This window comes from Pristiophorus japonicus, chromosome 11 (genome assembly GCF_044704955.1).
Source record: "Pristiophorus japonicus isolate sPriJap1 chromosome 11, sPriJap1.hap1, whole genome shotgun sequence".
Taxonomy (NCBI): Eukaryota; Metazoa; Chordata; class Chondrichthyes; family Pristiophoridae; genus Pristiophorus; species Pristiophorus japonicus.
In genome coordinates, this window is record NC_091987.1 from 131,262,545 (window position 1) to 131,280,639 (window position 18,095).

Below are 18,095 nucleotides of genomic sequence, written 5' to 3' on the forward strand. Positions count from 1 at the left end.
GGTTGAGTAAAAGAGAGAAGTGTGAAATTGAATCAAAAGGTTGGAGTGAAGAACCATCACCATAAATGGTTAACATGGTTACCAGGAAGAATAGTGAAGATATGTGGCCTTCGTACAAAATTGGTCAAGATGTTTGATCATGGAAAGAATAGTTTTGTTCACATTGATCATATTTTACCTACAGAAGTGGAAGGAGTTGAAAGTTGGAATGATTTAATTATTTTTGATGAGTCAGATAGTCTTGTTACAAGTAGAGTACCAGTAGCAAATCCTACATCAGTTGTACTAGAAACAAGTCCAAGAGAAAGTCAGAATTTAAGTCTGAATCCGAGTCAGGCAGACAAACAATCTGAAGTTCTAAAGAGTTAAAATGTAAATCAAGGGTTGCCCTTGTAGAAAACCTCTCCTCAACTTAGCCTAGAATGAGTCTAAGTTCGACACCAAGTTTGGAAAGTTCTGTTCAAGAGCGAAGGTAACTTCTTTGAAACAGAAAACAAGTGGTTAAGTTTGATTTGTAAATATGGCAAAATAAGTCCATATCTTTTGTTGTGTATAACCATGCAAGTTATGTATGTTGATTATTTTGTTATGATTACTTTTTCATTAAGGAGGGAGACATGTAATATAGAGCTCCCCGTAGTGGACTACTACCACACCTAGTGGACTATTCTGATAATGCAACTACTCATGTAAATACAATAAAAGGATCCTGTGGAAAAAGTCAGTTGACAAGTTCCTGTAGAGCCATTTTGTGTGTATGTGTGTTTGTGATGTCGTAAGAATATATCACACCATCATGGAAACTTAAATTAAATAATCAAATTCATTAATTGAACTCTTTTATTTTCAATATGCTACCAATTTTGTTTTATATGAGGTTATCACTCCTTTTGGTATTATTTTCTCCTTTTCCTGCAAAGAAGTCTCTCTTCCATGGCTGGATCCGTGGCATACGTACATAGAAATTGGTAGGTGAAAGAAGATCAAGGCTCATCTAGTTCACCTCCTGCCATCCTTGCATTATACAACGATAATGGAGTTGTTGATCAATGATAGCAATCAGTCTCTATCAATTAGTCTACACAGACCCAAGCATAATGTGAGGAAAACCCCAGAGGTGGAGAGCTTTGGGAACCATAGGTCCAAAGTCACGTTTTTCCTCCCAAGCACGCTACATTTACCACATGTCATGTCTCAAATTATTCACATATTGTATCCAGGCCTGTGCAAAGGCTGCTCTATATCTTTCCACTGGATGGCACATGAGAGCAAGTGAGGGACGACTCCATCTCATTATTCCTCCTTTCCTGCAGTGGAAGCACTTCTCTCCTCCCCACAGAGATGAGACAGACGTCAGGAATGCAGCAATGTGAAGAACTGTGGGTGTAACCCTAGCCCTTACCATTACTGTGTTACTGCATTTGGGTTACCTAACACCCTGCGACATTGTGCTATGAACGGTGGGCAAGCCGGACTTAGTGTGAGACTGGACACAAACGGGGGCATTTTGGTGCTTATCCGAGCAATTTGACTGCCTCCTTCGGCCTGATTTTAACCCAATCCGCTGAGGTGATTAAAATGGCAGTCAAGGTATTTGCGCTGAATTCTCAATGTGTTCGCGCCCGCCACTATTTTAACTGCCAGGATTCCGCAGCATGGAGGCCATCCACTACAAGTGGGTGATGGGCTTAGTCGCGGGAGGCCCACACATTGCCAGAGCCACCAGTGAAACCTGGTGTGGGGCAGCAGCATGGCCAGAAGAGGCCAAGATGTTACCTTTTCAGAAGGATTCCTTGGGGGGGGGGGTTGCAGAAGATGCTCCTTTGGGCCTGCAAGAAATCTTTGGCCCACCACATGCCGCCATCTAGCCACTTACCCTCAACCAGCATCAGCTCTGCAAACCCCTACTCACCGCCGCCCCTGCTCTACCTACTTTATGTTGAGGACCATTTCCTCGGGTCACCAGTGGAGTCCAGCTTCTGCCCAATTCCCGCTGGCGCCCATCTGCCTTGACATCATTCTTACTGGCTTTGGGTGGGAGACAGATCTCAAATATTAAAATAAGGCAACGGGAGTTTAAACGGCCCGGACTTCACACCAACCAGTCCATGAGGGATTCTCTCGCCTGCCCAACCTTGCCCGCACCGAACCCGCCCCATGTTAAAATCGGGGCTCAAATTGCACTTCTGTTGCTGATTAAAAGATTGGTGCTTCTCTCTTTTCATTAGCTGCCTCCTCTCTGGGAGATGTGCTGAAAACAGCACAATCATGATTATCTCAAAAACTATAGCAACTACAGTTAACTCTTAAAATAACAGTAGTTTCTTGGCTCTGATATCAGGCCAGCCTTTGCTCAGGGTGTGCGGAAGAGTCAGTAGTGTGTTTAGCACCTTAGTTATACTCAGAATCTGTGTCTGAACATTTGGAGGCATGAGCTTCCCTTTCTGACACTGTTTCCATTCACAACCCATGAAGGTTTCAAACAAAAAAGAAAAGATAAACATGCCCAGGACAGTAGAGGAAAAGCTATCACCTGTAAATAGCCCCCAGTGGGCCCAACAAGCGGGAGGCTGCTCATATATTTCAAATCAGGGTCCCACACCAATGGTAGGACTACGTTTGCAACATTCAGGCACCATGGGCGGAATGTGTGCCATTCATATCCCTCAGTCCCTTTTCCCTTCTACTTTTTCTGATTCTGGACTTTCCTATATTCCTGCTTAATCCCTTTTCTATCTTCCCTAAGATTAACTTCTTGCATAGTCCCCCATAACTTACTATTTTAGTCTGTTTTGCCCCTTCATTATGCTGATTCCTTACCCTTTGTGCCCTTGAATAACTTTCCAACCTCTGCTTTTCATTCTGAGTCATCTCATTGCACAGTTGAGTTTCTTGTACTGTAATTTGAGCAATGGAGAGACAGCAGACGTGGGGGGGGGGGGAGGGTGACAGAATCGCCCCTTTTTCAGAGGCCCTTTAGCGCCTCCAGGGCAGGACACTTTTCGCCGTGGGGGAGGCACTATCGGCTTCTGCGAAATTGCCCGGGAGTTTGCGGAGGCAATGCCATGGCAGCACTGCGCCCTGCGCCTCACGCATAGCACCCCGGGCCGCCACGCAACTGACGATGACATCATCAACGTGCCCGGCAACCCCCTCACCGCTCTGCGGGGGCAATTGCCCCACAGCCCGCAAGGCTGGCGCGAGCGAGTGCCAACACCAGCTTCGCGGGTCCGACATCCGCTCGCGGGGTGGAAGTTAAGGGGAGGTCGCCAGCACCCCGCACAACCACCTTCCTCATTTTGACGACTCTACGATTCCCCCCCAAGCGTGGCTGCCGTCGTGCAGCCCGGCACTCCGCTTTTGGAGCCTGGTTTCGGCCCCAGCAGGACACCGCCCCCAATTTCACCCCGAGGATATCCTGCCAGCTCCATGTTCATGGAAAGTGGTTCCATTTTAACGTTAACTGTCATGTTTGTAACCTTCACATAACTGTAACCTTTATGTAACAACACTGTACACTGTATACACCTGAGAAATGCACACCTTGACCACAGGGGGTGAACTTGTGGGAGACAGATATATAAAGGGAGGTCCCACACAGGGTCAGCACTTCTTGGTCCTGGGAATAAAGGTTCAGGTCACATAGTGATCTTGTTTGCAGTACATGCCTCGTGTGATTCTATAGTAAGGTGTAAGGACACTACATTTGGCGACGAGAAACGGGAATCAACGACCCACAAGGATAGCCACCGGTAGCACAGAGGAACGGTACTGTGTTGGTGAGGACTGGGATGACTTCGTTGAGAGGCTCCAGCGGAGCTTTGTCATGAAGAACTGGCTGGGAGAGGAAGCGGCTGACAGGCGGAGGGCGCATCTACTGACCAGCTGTGGATCCAAGACGCATGCGCTGATGAAAGACCTGCTTGCACCCGAGAAGCCGACGGACAAGTCCTTTGAAGAGCTCAGCACACTGATCGGTGAGCATCTCAAACCGGCGAGCAGTATACACATGGCCCGGCATCGGTTCTATACACACCGATTGGGAGGGACAAAGCATATCGGACTTCATTACGGACCTTCGGCGTTTGGCCAGCCTCTGTAAGTTCACAGACGCCTGCAGAGGGGGAGATTTTAAGGGTTTTCTTCATTGAAGGCATTGGTCATGCCAGGATTTTCAGGAAGCTTATTGAGACCAAGGACTTGACTTTGGAAAGGGCAGCATTGATAACTCAGACCTTCATAGCAGGGGAAGAGGAGACCAAGATAATTTACGCGCGCAGCCCTGGTTCCAACGTGGTGATGGACCAGGGAGTTAACATTGTAAACGTGACTCAGAACCCCGCAGGCAGGCAAGGGCAATTCGACACCGCCCAGGCAGCAACAGACTCTAGGGTGGGCCAGCAACAGAGACAATGGCAGAGGGATCGGCAATTAACGCCATTGCAAGGGACAATACGTCCCGAGATGGGACCATTGACACTCACCAACAGAATGCTCAGGAGTAATCAAAGAGACAATCAGAGAAGAATGCCTGGTAACAGTTCCTTTGTTCACAAGAATCTCAGCTCATGCTGGAGGTGCGGTGGCAGCCATGCTGCGAAAACCTGTAAGTATCTGTAGAAACTGTAACTTCAGTGGACATTTGGCCAGAATGTGCAGAAAGCCCGTAGCGAGGCTAGTTTACGAGGCAGAAGAACCAAATGAGGAGTCTGCAAGGCAGGTTGATGCTTGGAGCAAAGCTATGGATGCTGAAGTCCAGCTCGTATACCAAAACGCCACCTATGATGATGAAAGTCCTATTAAATGGCATCCCGGTACGCATGGAGCTGGAAACAGGAGCCAGCCAGTCACTTATGAGTGCCCAACAATTTGAAAAACTATGGCCACTCAAATCTAACAGGCCCAAACTGGAATGCATTGACACGCGGCTACGGACGTACATCAGAGAGATCATCCCAGTGCTAAGCAGTGCAAACTTGGTGGTCACACACAATGGATCGGAGAACCGGCTGCCACTCTGGATTGTCCCGGGGAATGCTCCCGCGCTCTTGGGGAAGAGCTGGTTAGCCGAGATGAACTGGAAATGGGGGGATGTGCACGGCATTTCATCTGTGGAGCGAAGTTCGTGCTCACAGGTCCTACAGAAATTCGAGTCACTTTTTCAACCAGATGCCGGTACTTTTAAGGGCACCAAAGTAGTGATACGCACCACCCCGGACGCTAGACCAGTGCACCACAAAGCCAGAGCCGTGTCGTATGTGATGCGTGAGAGAATTGAGAGTGAGTTGAACAGGCTGCTAAGAGAGGGCATAATTTCGCCTGTTGAATTCAGTGACTGGGCAAGCCCCATCGTTCCTGTCCTTAAAGGGGATGGCTCAGTCAGGATTTGTGTCACTACAGGACCAATACCCGCTTCCAAGAGTGGAGTATCTTTTTACCACACTGGCAGGTTCACCAAGTTGGACCTCATTTCAGCCTACATGATTCAGGAACTGGCTGAAGAATCCAAGCTGCTGACCACCATCACTATGCACAAGGGGCTATTCGTTTACAACAGGTGTCCGTTTGGCATTCGTTCAGCGGCCGCTATCTTCCAGAGGAACATGGAAAGGTTGCTTAAATCCATTCCTGGCACAATCGTATTCCAAGATGACATCCTAATCACAGGTCGAGACCCCGAGGAACACCTCCACAACCTGGAGGAGGTGCTATGCCGACTGGACCGGGTAGGCTTGCGACTAAAGAAGTCCAAGTGTGTGTTTTTGACCCCAGAGTTTTTGGGCAGGAGGGTTGCCGCAGACGAGATCCGGCCTACCGAATCCAAAACGGAGGCGATCCGTCATGCGCCCAGGCCCGGCAACACATCGGAGTTGCGGTCATTCCTTCAGGAACTTTCTGCTGAACTTAAACACATTGTTGGAGCCACTACACATGCTCCTGCGTAAGGGTTGTGAATGGTTTGGGGGTGCTGTCAAGAAAGGGCTTTCACTCGGGCGTGGAACCTGCTTTGTTCTAACAAGCTGTTGACCTTGTACACCCCTGTACGAAACTGGTTTTAACGTGTGATGCATCATCCTATGGGGTTGGGTGCGTGTTGCAGCAGAGTAATGATGAGGGCCAACTCCAACCTGTGGCTTATGCCTCCAAGTCACTCTCCCAGGCAGAACGGGGATATGGGATGGTTGAAAAGGAAGCACTCGCATGTGTCTACGGGGTGAAAAAGATGCACTAGTACCTTTTCGGCAGAAGGTTCGAGTTAGAAACGGACCACAAGCCGTTAACATCCCTGTTGTCCGACAGCAAGACTGTCAATGCCAATGCGTCAGCTCGCATAGAATGGTGGGCTCTCACGCTGGCTGCGTATGACTACACCATACGGCACTGGCCAGGCACCGAAAATTGCGCTGACGCGCTCAGCAGGCTCCCACTGGCAACCACTAAGGGGGCATCGGAGCAAAGCGCGGAGATGGTCATGGCCGTTGAGGCTTTCGACACCACAGGCTCCCCCATCACAGCCCGCCAGATCAAAATCTGGACCAACAGAGATCCCCTCCTATCCCTGATAAAGAAATGTGTCCTGACTGGGAATTGGGCGCCCGCACACGGAGCGTGCCCCGCGGAGGTCAGACCGTTTCACAGACGGATGGACAAGCTCTCCATCCAAGCCGACTGCCTGCTATGGGGCAGCCAGGTAGTCATGCCCCAGAAAAAAAGGGAAGCATTCATCAGGGAACTCCACAGCGAGCACCCTGGCATCGTGCTAATGAAGGCCATTGCTCGGTCACATGTATGGTGGCCGGGAATTGACTCAGACCTGGAACACTGGGTTCGCAGGTGCACGACGTGTGCTCAGCTGGGAAATGCCCTCAGGGAGGCCCCACTCAGCCCGTGGCCCTGGCCCACCAGGCCATGGTCACGTATTCACATAGACTACGCGGGCCCGTTCATGGGAAAAATGTTCCTGATCGTTGTCGATGCATACTCGAAATGGATCGAGTGCATCATATTGACTTTGTGCACGACATCCACCACTGTGGATAGTCTACATACGGTCTTTGCGACCCATGGCTTGCCGGACATCTTGGTTAGTGACAATGGCCCGTGTTTCACTAGCTATGAATTCCAGGAGCTAATGTTGGGTAATGGTATCAAACACGTCAGGAAAGCACCGAGCACCATTCAAGCCGGCTTCCAATGGCCAGGCGGAACTTGCGGTTCAAATCATAAAACAGGGCATGCTCCGGATTCAAGGATCCTCCCTTCAGTACCGTCTATCACGCCTCCTGCTGGCCTATAGGCCCCTCCCGCATTCGCTCACGGGGTCCCGCCCGCGGAACTACTCATGAAACGCACGCTTAAAACGCGGCTGTCCCTCATTCGTCCAGCCCTGTCAGACATTGTTGAGGACAAGCGCCAGTCCCAAATCGAGTGCCATGATCGCAACTCAGTGGGGAGATGTATAGAAATCGATGACCCTATATTCGTTCTCAATCATGCTTTGGGACCCAAGTGGCTTGAGGGTACTGTAATTGGCAAAGAGGAGAATAGGGTCATAGTGGTCAGACTTAATAATGGGCAGATATGCCGCAAACATCTGGACCAAGTAAAGAAAAGGTTCAGCATGGACACTGAGGAACCTGAGGAAGATCATGAGATGTTACCCACACCACTGCCAGCGTACGAGCAACAAGGACATTCACCAGCATGCACAGTCCCTACGGCCAGCCCAGACAGGCCGGAATCACTTCTGGCGACAGAGATGCATGCCAAGGCTCGACCACCAGAGCCCCAACTGCGGCGCTCCACGAGAGAGCGTCGGCCGCCTGAAAGACTCAATCTTTGACCCAAAGACATTGGGGGGAGGTGGTGTCATGTTTGTAACCTTCACATAACTGTAACCTTTATGTAACAACACTGTACACTGTATACACCTGAGAAATGCACACCTTGACCACAGGGGGTGAACTTGTGGGAGACATTCCTCACCTGGTCATCCAGGTATATAAAGGGAGGTCCCACGCAGGGTCAGCACTTCTTGGTCCTGGGAATAGAGGTTCAGGTCACAGAGTGATCTTGTCTGCAGTACATGCCTCGTGTGATTCTATATAAGGTGTAAGGACACTACATTAACAAAAGCTGACAGTACACCAGCCTCTCTGCTAGCATTAAATAGGTTACAAATACACTGTTAAATATCCCAAAGCAGAACCTTAGTTAATTTGGGAACCCTGCATTTTTTCTAAGTGTGAATCTGAAATGCTCAGAGACCCAGCAGCTCCAGGTGATTAAACACCATTCACCAGAGTCGGATTTAACGGACCTCACACTGGATTTACGATACACAGCTGGCTCTAAGGGTAGTCAAAATTCCTTTGCTTCTGAGCAAAATGTATAGCATAATTGGCCTGTAAATCCTTCTAAAGAGATGGAAGGTAGTGCTTGTTTCTGTAACCAGCAGCTAATTAGCAAACAAATAAACTGACGGGGATAGAAAAGAACAAATGGCAAATACTGAAAACCTGAAATGGAAAACAAAAACACACAGAAATAAACAGCAGATCAGTCGGCACCCGGAAAGTAATACTAGGCTGACGCTCCAGTGGAGTACTGAGGGAGTGCTGCACTGTCAGAGTTTCTGTCTTTCAGATGAGATGTTAAACCTCTCAGATGGATGTAAAAGATCCCATGGCACTATTCAAAAAAGAGCAGAGGAGCTCTCCCCGGTGTCCTGGCCAACATCACTAAAACACATTATCTGGTAATGTAGCTCATTGCTGTTTGTGGGAGCTTGCTGTGCGTGAATTGGCTTCCGCATTTCCTACATTACAAGTGTGACTACGCTTCAAAAGTACTTCATTAACTCTAAAGCACTTTGGGACGTACTGAAGTCGTGAAAGGTGCTTTATAAATGCAAGTCTTTCTTTCAAGTTCGTTATTATAAACAGTTGTTGGTAGTTGTGCTGTTGAGAGTGGTAACAATGTCTGAAAATATGTACAAATCATAGAAATGAAATGTGTTCTGCGTCAGCCTGAGGATCTGGTGACATTTTTGTGATACATCCAAATATGACAACAGACAGTATTTCATATTTTTTTGAAGATTATCTTGATATATTTTCTTGAACCAAAGGTTGTGTTCTGCACCCTGGTCTCATTTTCTGTTGTCACATCGGAACATAAATGTCAGAAATACTTGCTTCAGGTGATTTAAAGCCTGTACATAATTAAAATCAAAAAATAAAAAATCTAAGGTTGAGTTATATTTCAAGCATTCACTGACCTACTCACTCCTTTGTTTAGGATACATCTGGCCATTACCTGCCAAACTCTGTCCCATATGGATTTATTTTGATGTGCTATTTTCAACTGCGTCCATCATGCACTTGTGCGCAATATCATTGGATCGCTACATTGCGATACGGAATCCCATCCATCACAGTCGCTTCAACTCAAGAACAAAAGCATTCATGAAAATAATTGCTGTTTGGACAATATCTGTTGGTGAGTGCACAATATATGTTATTATTTACCTGGAGCAAGATTATGATTCTGTTCTCCTTTTTGTCTCCTCTCCCCCTCTCTTTCCTGAATAATAAAATGTATAATGTAAAGTAATTACAGCCTCTATTTTTTTTAAACCATGACAGTGGGTAATAAGTAATCTGATGATAATATGAGACTAACTACACCTCTGAGAATGGTAATCAGTTTGGTAATGGTGCACTACAGAGGCAGATATAAACAGAGGCCTATTTTAAGATGGGCCATTATCTAATATTCAAAGCGAAACCGGTGATGGAGTTCATGGAAGACACCGCAAGCCGAACGGAAAGGAAGAAATATATCAACATTCTGTCTAAAGGATTGGTTGTCACGATGGATTAGCACACTGCCCTTTCATCTCTGTCACCTGCTTTGGTTTCCAGTCCAGATTGAGGGATGAAACTATCTTCTCTCTGCTAGCCTTACGGGAAATAGGTCTGAAAGAATGAAAGTATTTGCATTTATAGGGCGCCTTTCACGACCTCAGAATGTCCCAAAGCGCTTTACAGCCAATGAAGTGTACTCACTGTTGTAATGCAGGTGACAGAGATGAAAGGGCAGCCAATTTGCATACAGCAAGCTCCCACAAACAGAGATGTTGATTGAGGGATAAATATTAACCAGGACAGCAGGGAGAACACCCTACTCATCTTCAAAAAGTACCATGGAATCTTTCAGGCCCACCTGAGACAGCAGATGGTGCCTCGGTTTAACATAGAAACATAGAAACATAGAAAATAGGTGCAGGAGTAGGCCATTCGACCCTTCGAGCCTGCACCGCCATTCAACAAGATCATGGCTGATCACCCACCCCAGCACCTCCCCCCCACGCCCCCTCCACACCCCCCGACCCCCCCAGCCGCAAGGATCATATCCAACTCCCTCCCGAACACATCCAATGAACTGGCATCAACAACTCTCCGCGGCAGGGAACCCCACAGGCCAACATCTCATCTGAAAATATAAGAACATAAGAAATAGGAGCAACGTCTCTGTTTGTGGGAGCTTGCTGTGTGCAAACCACACCTCTGATAGTGCAGCACTCTCTCAGTACTGCACTGGATGAGGTCCGGTTTATGAAGAGTGGAAAGTGGAGGCCAGCCAGGAGAGCATTGGAATAATCAAGTCTGGAGTTAACAAAGGCATGGATGAGAGTTTCAGCAGCAGGTGTGCTGAGGAGGGGTGGAGACGGGCAATGTTACAGGGGTGGAAGTAGTTGGGCTTTGTGATGGAGAAGATGGGGTTGGAAGCTCAGCTCAGGGTCAAATAGGATGCTGAGGTTATGAACAGTATGGCTCAGTCGGAGACAGTGGCCATGTAGGGAAATGGAAATGGTGGCTAGTGAAGCCGAGGACAATGGCTTTGGTCTTCTCATGTTTAATTGGAGGAAATTTTGCCTCATTCAGGACTGGATGTCAGATAAGCAGTCTGATAATAAGGGGCCAGTGGAGGGGTCGAGAGAGGTGATGGTGAGTTAGAGCTCGGTGTCAACAATGTGCATGTGAAATCTGACACACCGATGTGAGTGAATGGTGAGAAGCTTTATGATCATCAAAGCACCAGAGACAGCTCGTCAGGTGCCTCACCTGGAATTTACCGTGTGTGTGCGCAAGCGGGGAGTAGGCGTCACTATCGAGCTCGAGCCGTCAGTGAGTAGGATGGAGCCCTGCTCCACATGGTGATGGTGGGATTCCACTAGGACCCAACAGGTGAGTGGGAGGGCCTGCTCAGTACCAGGAGTGGGTAGGGGGTGTGGGTAGGTGGGAGAGAGAGGCCTGGGCCATGAGATTAAAAGGAAGGATGGAGGTTTACGATAGAAATGTTGGAAAGTTGCAGAAAAGAAGCTGCCATTCCCAAAGTGTTGATCGGCTTCCTTTCCTCTCACCTGTTCTCTGGCTCCCCTCTCATTCTTTTCTTTCACCTTCCTTTTTTCTTATAATGATAAATAGCTATGGACAAGAAAGTGAAACACATTGCACATACACAAAGAACACATTACCCCTAAATACTGGCATGGTAAGTGTTGTGTATGGAGAAAGAGTCAGACTGAACACTGTGAGCTCAAAGTAAAGTGTGACTCAAGTCTTTTATTGCAGGTCTTCAGATTGCCTCTCCAACCTGTGAAGCCTCCTTAAATACCTGTGCTCTCAAGGGATTATGGGATCCCTTGGGACTCCAGGGGATGAGCTCTCTGGTGGCTGTACAGAGTAAATACAAGTCCACATATATAACAACACTCCTCCCCAAAGTCAATAGTGTAACTATTTACAATGTGAGTCGATGTGTGGCCCTTCTTGCTCTGGTTGATCGTCTCGGTGTGAAAGCTGGTGTTGTTAAATAATTTCTTGGGCCATCGCTGGGCTGCTGTGCAGCTGGCCTTGCTGGGCTGCCTGGTGTGTTGGGCCCTGCAGGGCTGCTGTGGATGATGGGTTCTGCTTCGTGGTCAACCGTGGTGCCGATTGCCACTGGTGTGTATGTTGGGGGATCAAAAAAGGTAGGGTCCAAGGTGGGTGGCTCAGGATAGTCTGTGAATCTGAGTTTGATGTGGTCCAAGTGTTTCTGGTGAATGAGTCCATTTGAAAGTTTGACCTGAAACACCCTGCTCTCCTCTTTGGCCATGACAGTGCCGGGAAGCCACTTGAGACCTTGTCCATAATTTAATACAATTACAGGATTATTGATTTCAATCTCACGTGACACATTTGCGCTATCATGGTATGCACTTTGTTGAAGCCACCTGCTCTCTACCTGTTCATGTAGATCAGGGTGAACTAACGAGAGCCTTGGCTTAAGTGCTCTTTTCAGCAGGTGGGATCCCAGTGAGTGAGTGGGGTCTTGTGCGGTAGCTAAGCAGGACTCGGGATAGGCGAGTCTGCAGTGAGCCTTCAGTTACCCTCTTCAAGCCTTGCTTGATGGTTTGCACTGCTCTCTCTGCCTGACCATTGGACGCTGGTTTAAACGGGGCAGATGTGACATGTTTGATCCCGTTACAGGTCATGAATTCTTTGAACTCAGCACTGGTAAAACATGGCCCGTTGTCGCTCACCAAGACATCGGGTAAGCCGTGTATAGCAAACATGGCCCGCAGGCTTTCAGTAGTGGCAGCGGACGTGCTAGCCGACATTATCTCACATTCAATCCACTTGGAGTACGCGTCTACAACCACAAGGAACATTTTACCCTAGAACGGGCCTGCATAGTCGACGTGTACCCTAGACCAAGGTTTGGAGGGCCAAGACCATAAACTTAGCGGCGCCTCCCTGGGTACATTGCTTAACTACGAGCATGTATTACATCTGTGAACACAGGATTCTAAGTCCGCATTGATACCGGGCCACCATACGTGGGATCTGGCTATTGCTTTCATCATTACGATGCCTGGGTGGGTACTGTGGAGGTCATTGATGAAGGTGTCTCTGCCCTTCTTGGGAACCACAACTCGATTGCCCCACAGAAGGCAGTCTGCCTGGATAGACATTTCATCTTTGTGCAGCTAAAACGGCTTTATCTCTTCATGCATTTCCACTGGGATACTGGACCAGCTCCCGTGAAGCACACAGCTTTTGACTAGAGATAATAAGGGGTCCTGGCTTGTCCAGGTTTTGATCTGCCGGGCAGTGACGGGTGATTGCTCACTCTCAAATGCTTCCATAACCATGGCTAGATCTGCGGGCTGCGCCATTTCCACCCCCATGGTGGGCAATGGCAGCCTACTGAGAGCATCGGTGCAGTTTTCTGTGCCTGGCCTGTGGCAGATGGCATAGTTGCGGGCCGATGCATTGGTATTTATCCCTTTACTCTCGGAAAACAGGAATATAAGTGGCTTACGGTCAGTTTCCAATTCAAACTTTAGCCCAAATAGGTATTGATGCATTCTCTTTACCCCTAAACACACGCTAACGCTTCTTTTTCAATCATGCTGTAGGCTCCCTCAGCCTTAGACAGACTCCTGGATGCATAAGCAACCAGTTGCAGTTTCCCAAAATCATTAGCTTGTTGCAATATACACCCGACGCCATATGATGACGCATCACATGCTAGTACCATGGATCATACAACACAAGCAATTTGTTTGAGCATAACAATTTTCTCGTTTTTACAAAGGCATTTTTTTTGGCTTTTGCCCCAAACCCATTCGCTCCTTTTTCGTAGTAAGACATGCAGTGGTTCTAACAGGGTGCTGAGACCCGGTAAGAAGTTACCAAAATAGTTCAAGAGTCCCAGAAACGACCGCAGCTCCATTACATTCTGTGGCCTCAGTGGGCTCTCGATTGCCTCCGTCTTCACTTTGGTGGGCCTAATGCCGTCCGCCCCAATCCTCCTTCCCAAGAACTCCACTTCAGGCGCCAGGAAAACGCACTTCGAGCGTTTTAACCTGAGCCCCATGCAGTTGAGTCGAATAAGAACCTCCTCCAGGTTCTGCAGATGCTCGACTGTGTTCCGACCTGTGACCCAAGATGTCATCCTGGAAGACCACGGTGTGCGGGACCGACTTTAGTAAACTTTCCATGTTTCTCTGGAATATCGCCGCCACTGATCGGATTCCAAATGGGCATCTGTTATAAACAAAAAGACCTTTGTGCATGTTGATGCAGTTGAGGGCCGTCGATGATTCCTCGAGTTCCTGTGTCATGTCGGCTGAAGTCAGATCCAGCTTCGTGAACGTCTTTCCTCCCGCCAGCGTTGCAAAGAGGTCGTCGGCCTTTGGTAGTGGGTATTGGTCCTGCAGGGAGAAATGATTGATAGTTACTTTATAATCGCTACAGATTCTGATGGTGCCATCTCCCTTGAGGACTGGAACAATCAGACTGGCCCACTCGCTGAACTTGACTGGGGAAATGATGCCCTCTCGTTACAGCCGGTCTAGCTCGATCTCTACCCTTTCATCATGTACGGTACTGCTCTCGCCTTGTGATGGATGGGTTGCGCCCCCGGAATTAGATGGATCTGCACTTTTGCTCCTTGGAATTTCCCGATGCCTGGTTCGAACTGTGAAGGAAATTTGTTTAAGACCTGGCCACACGAAGTGTCGTCAGCGGGTGATAGAGCTTGGACGTCATCCCAGTTCCAGCGTATCTTTCCCAGCCAGTTCCTGCCGAGCAGCATGGGACCATCGCCTGGTACCACCCAGAGTGGTAGCTTGTGCACCACTCCATTGTAGGAGACCTTTTACGGTAGCACTGCCAATTACAGGAATCAGTTCTTTCGAGTAAGTTCTTAGTTTCATGCGAACTGGAGTTCAGACTGGTCTTGAGGCTTTGTTGCACCAGAGCCTTTCGAAAGTCCTTTTGACCATGATGGACTGGCTCGCGCCTGTGTCCAGCTCGATTGACACCGGAAGTCCATTTAGTTCAACATTCAGCATTATCGGGGGACAATTCGTGGTGAATGTGTGTACCCCATGTCCCTCTGCCACCTTGATCTGAGGTTCTGGTTCGTCGTGATCCTCCATGGATCTGTCCTCTTCTGCAACATAGTGGTTTGCAGGTTTAACAGGCTTTGCAGCTTGCCTGCACACTCGTTGGAGATGTCCCATTGTTCCACAGCCCTTGTAAACGTACTCTTTGAATCGGCATGAATGGAAATGATAATCACCCCCGCAGCGCCAATAAGGTGTTAATGGCCTAGCATTCATTACCCTTGATGGTGGACTCTGAGTCATCTGTGGACGTGCAGCTGCAGGTATGTGTGACCTGCCCTGTACGTTACGATTCAAAAACAACGCCACTTTGTTCACAGTACTTGTAGCAGCACTTGTGTGCTGAGAGATTTGCTTCATATTGTCACTGGTGGCAATGAAGGTCTGGGCTATCACTATGGCCTTACTTAAGGTTGGGGTCTCCACAGTCAAAATTTTGCGAAGTGTGGTTTCGTGGCCAATGCCAAGTACAAAAAAGTCTCTGAGCATGTGCTCCAAATGTCCTTCAAATTCGCAATGTCCTGCAAGGCGTCTTAGCTCGATGACATAACTCGCCACTTCCTGGCCTTCAGACCTTTTGTAGGTGTAGAACCGGTACCTCGCCATCAGAACGCTTTCCTTCAGGTTCAAATGCTCTCGGACCAGTGTACACAAATCGTTATACGATTTCTCCGTGGGTTTCATTGAAGAGAGAAGATTCTTCATGAGGCCACACATTGGTGCCCCACAGAAGGTGAGGAGGATCGCCCTTCGTTTGGCAGCGCTCTCTTCCCCATCTAGCTCGTTGCCTACAAAGTATTGGTCGAGTCGCTCCACAAAATTTTCCCAATCAACTCCCTCCGAGAATCTCTTCAGGATGCCCACTGTTCTCTGCATCTTTGGGTTTGCTATCTGTATCTCATCGCCAGTTGTTGTGTATGGAGAACGAGTCAGATTGAACACTGTGAGCTCAAAGTAAAGTGTGACCTTAGTCTTTTATTGCAGGTCTCCAGAGTGCCTCTCCAACCTGTGAAGCCTCCTTAAATACCTGTACTCCCAATGGATTATGGGATCCCTTGGGACTCCAGGGGATGAGCCCTCTGGTGGCTGTACAGAGTAAATACAAGTCCATTTATAGTGGAACTTCACCTGTCAAAAAGGCCACCAACCCGTATTGCTGAACTTTGTTTACTAGATACATTACGGTATTAGAACATTGTACAAAAACAGGAGAAATTAAGGAACAAATCCAATCAGGCAATCCGAGAATGAAAAGAGCCAGATGCAGAGACATTTGAATGTGGAAACATGTACGTGAACTGGCCTCCATTAGAGGATAAACTGGGATACGTTACATAGAGATAAGCAGGAAATGAAAGAGTTTTTTAAGGTTATAAATAGGCTTTCTATAAATTGGTAGTTGATGATATTTGGATGATGCTGTATAAATCGAGTTAGTCTGGGTGCCAGCATGATGAGAAGTGGGTAATGTTGGGAGAAGGTTTGATATTAAACTGGTGACGCTATAAACAGGCAAGATGATGAGTTTGCAATTTTGTAAGAAGCTACGATACATAGGGATACATGTCACAAGGCATACACACTAGAAGCCTTCATGTCAGATAAACTCTAGCGAACTGTACTATTTTTTTATATTTATTGAACATTAAAAACATTTACAACATTGTGATCATTTCATTGTATCAGACAAATCCATTCCGCCCCTCTGCACAGCCGTTCCTCCAACATATATTAACATCAAAACCTGAAGTTTAATTTGTCTCCTGTAACATATATTAATCTATTGTACTTTAAAAATTGATCATAAAATACTATCTTTACATTCCTTTCTGAATAAAACATCATGTCAGTCGATGCAAGATACCCTGGGAGCACCCATGATGCATTCATCCTATGCAAGAGCACTATATTTGCCATGTTTCAGCAGCAGCCAGAATGGCAGAGCTGGCTACTGGGAGACAAAGGGTAGAGCCTCGCCACCTGGTTCATGACGCCCTTACGCGTAACCCGGACGGAAGCTGACCGGGAATGCAACATGTCGCACATTGCGATGCACAGCATCATAGAGAGGATCATTGGCATCTTGAAACAGCGTTTCCGATGCCTGGACCATTCCGGAGGCTACTTGCAATTCTCCTCTGAGATTGTCGGTCAGTTCACTGTTGTGTGCTGCATGGAAGACCCACCTGCTGTGAGAGTGGCTGATGATAATGATGAGGAAGATGCAGATGACGAGCAGGAGGAGGATGAGGATGAGGAAGCCATGCAAGTACCTGAACCCAGAGCACGACTGCAGAGGAGGGCGGGCCATCGTGCCCCTTTAACAATGGCTCGAGCCTTGCACCAGCAACTCATCCGTGAACGCTTTGCTGCCTGAAGGCTTAGCGGCAACTATTCCACATGGACCATGTTTACTGTTTGGACCTGTTCCATAATGTTGTGTTGTGTTAGTGGAACAAATGATGGAAATGATTCATGTTTACTTCAAAAGTTGTGTTAATAATCAAACAAATAATAAGGAATTGATTCAGTTATAATTAACGCCATCGAAAGGCCACGTTAGTGAATTGAAGAGGACTTACTGTAATTAAAAGGCTGCATTAGAGGGGGCAGCGTGCGGCGGTCCTCGCCTGCAAGACCATCAGCAGGCCGGGGCCATCAGAGTGAGCAGCGTGCGGCGGCATACCATTGCAGGAGGGTGACGGCTGCGAAGCCAGGTCGCTGATTGCAGTGCAGGCAGGCACAGCAGGAGGGGCAAAGGAGTGGCAAGAGTTTGTAGAAGGAAGTGACCGGGGCCCAGGAGAGGCGTGAGTTTGAGGCCCAGAAGAGGCGAGGGCCCAGCACGAGGCAGCCCACACTGCTATATGTGTGCGCGTTCAGTCCTTGCAGCAGAGCTGGTCTCCAGTAGTCTTGGGTAATCCTTTGCCACTGGACCAAGACCTAGCTCTGTCAAACCCGTGTGGTGGCTGGTGTGCAACTGCCATCACACGTTAAAAAAATCCACACACAGGCATCTACCACCCTCCAAGATGTAGTTCGGGATCTGCAATATTAGGTCCTTCATTGAAACACCTTGAACTCATTCCTTTTTGGCATGGAAGCAAGTCATCCTCGCTTCGAGGGACTGCCTATG

General features: G+C 48.0%; 1 protein-coding gene across 1 annotated transcript in view; it reads left to right on the top strand.

Annotated features, from left to right (window-relative positions):
• The window catches only part of htr2aa (5-hydroxytryptamine (serotonin) receptor 2A, genome duplicate a), a 184,799-nt gene that overhangs the window by 44,267 nt on the left and 122,437 nt on the right, over positions 1-18,095 (top strand). Inside the window, exon 2 of the mRNA XM_070893058.1 lies at positions 9,301-9,501. Within this exon, the coding sequence (XP_070749159.1) occupies positions 9,301-9,501 (201 nt within the window). The remainder of the gene's footprint in view (positions 1-9,300; positions 9,502-18,095) is intronic.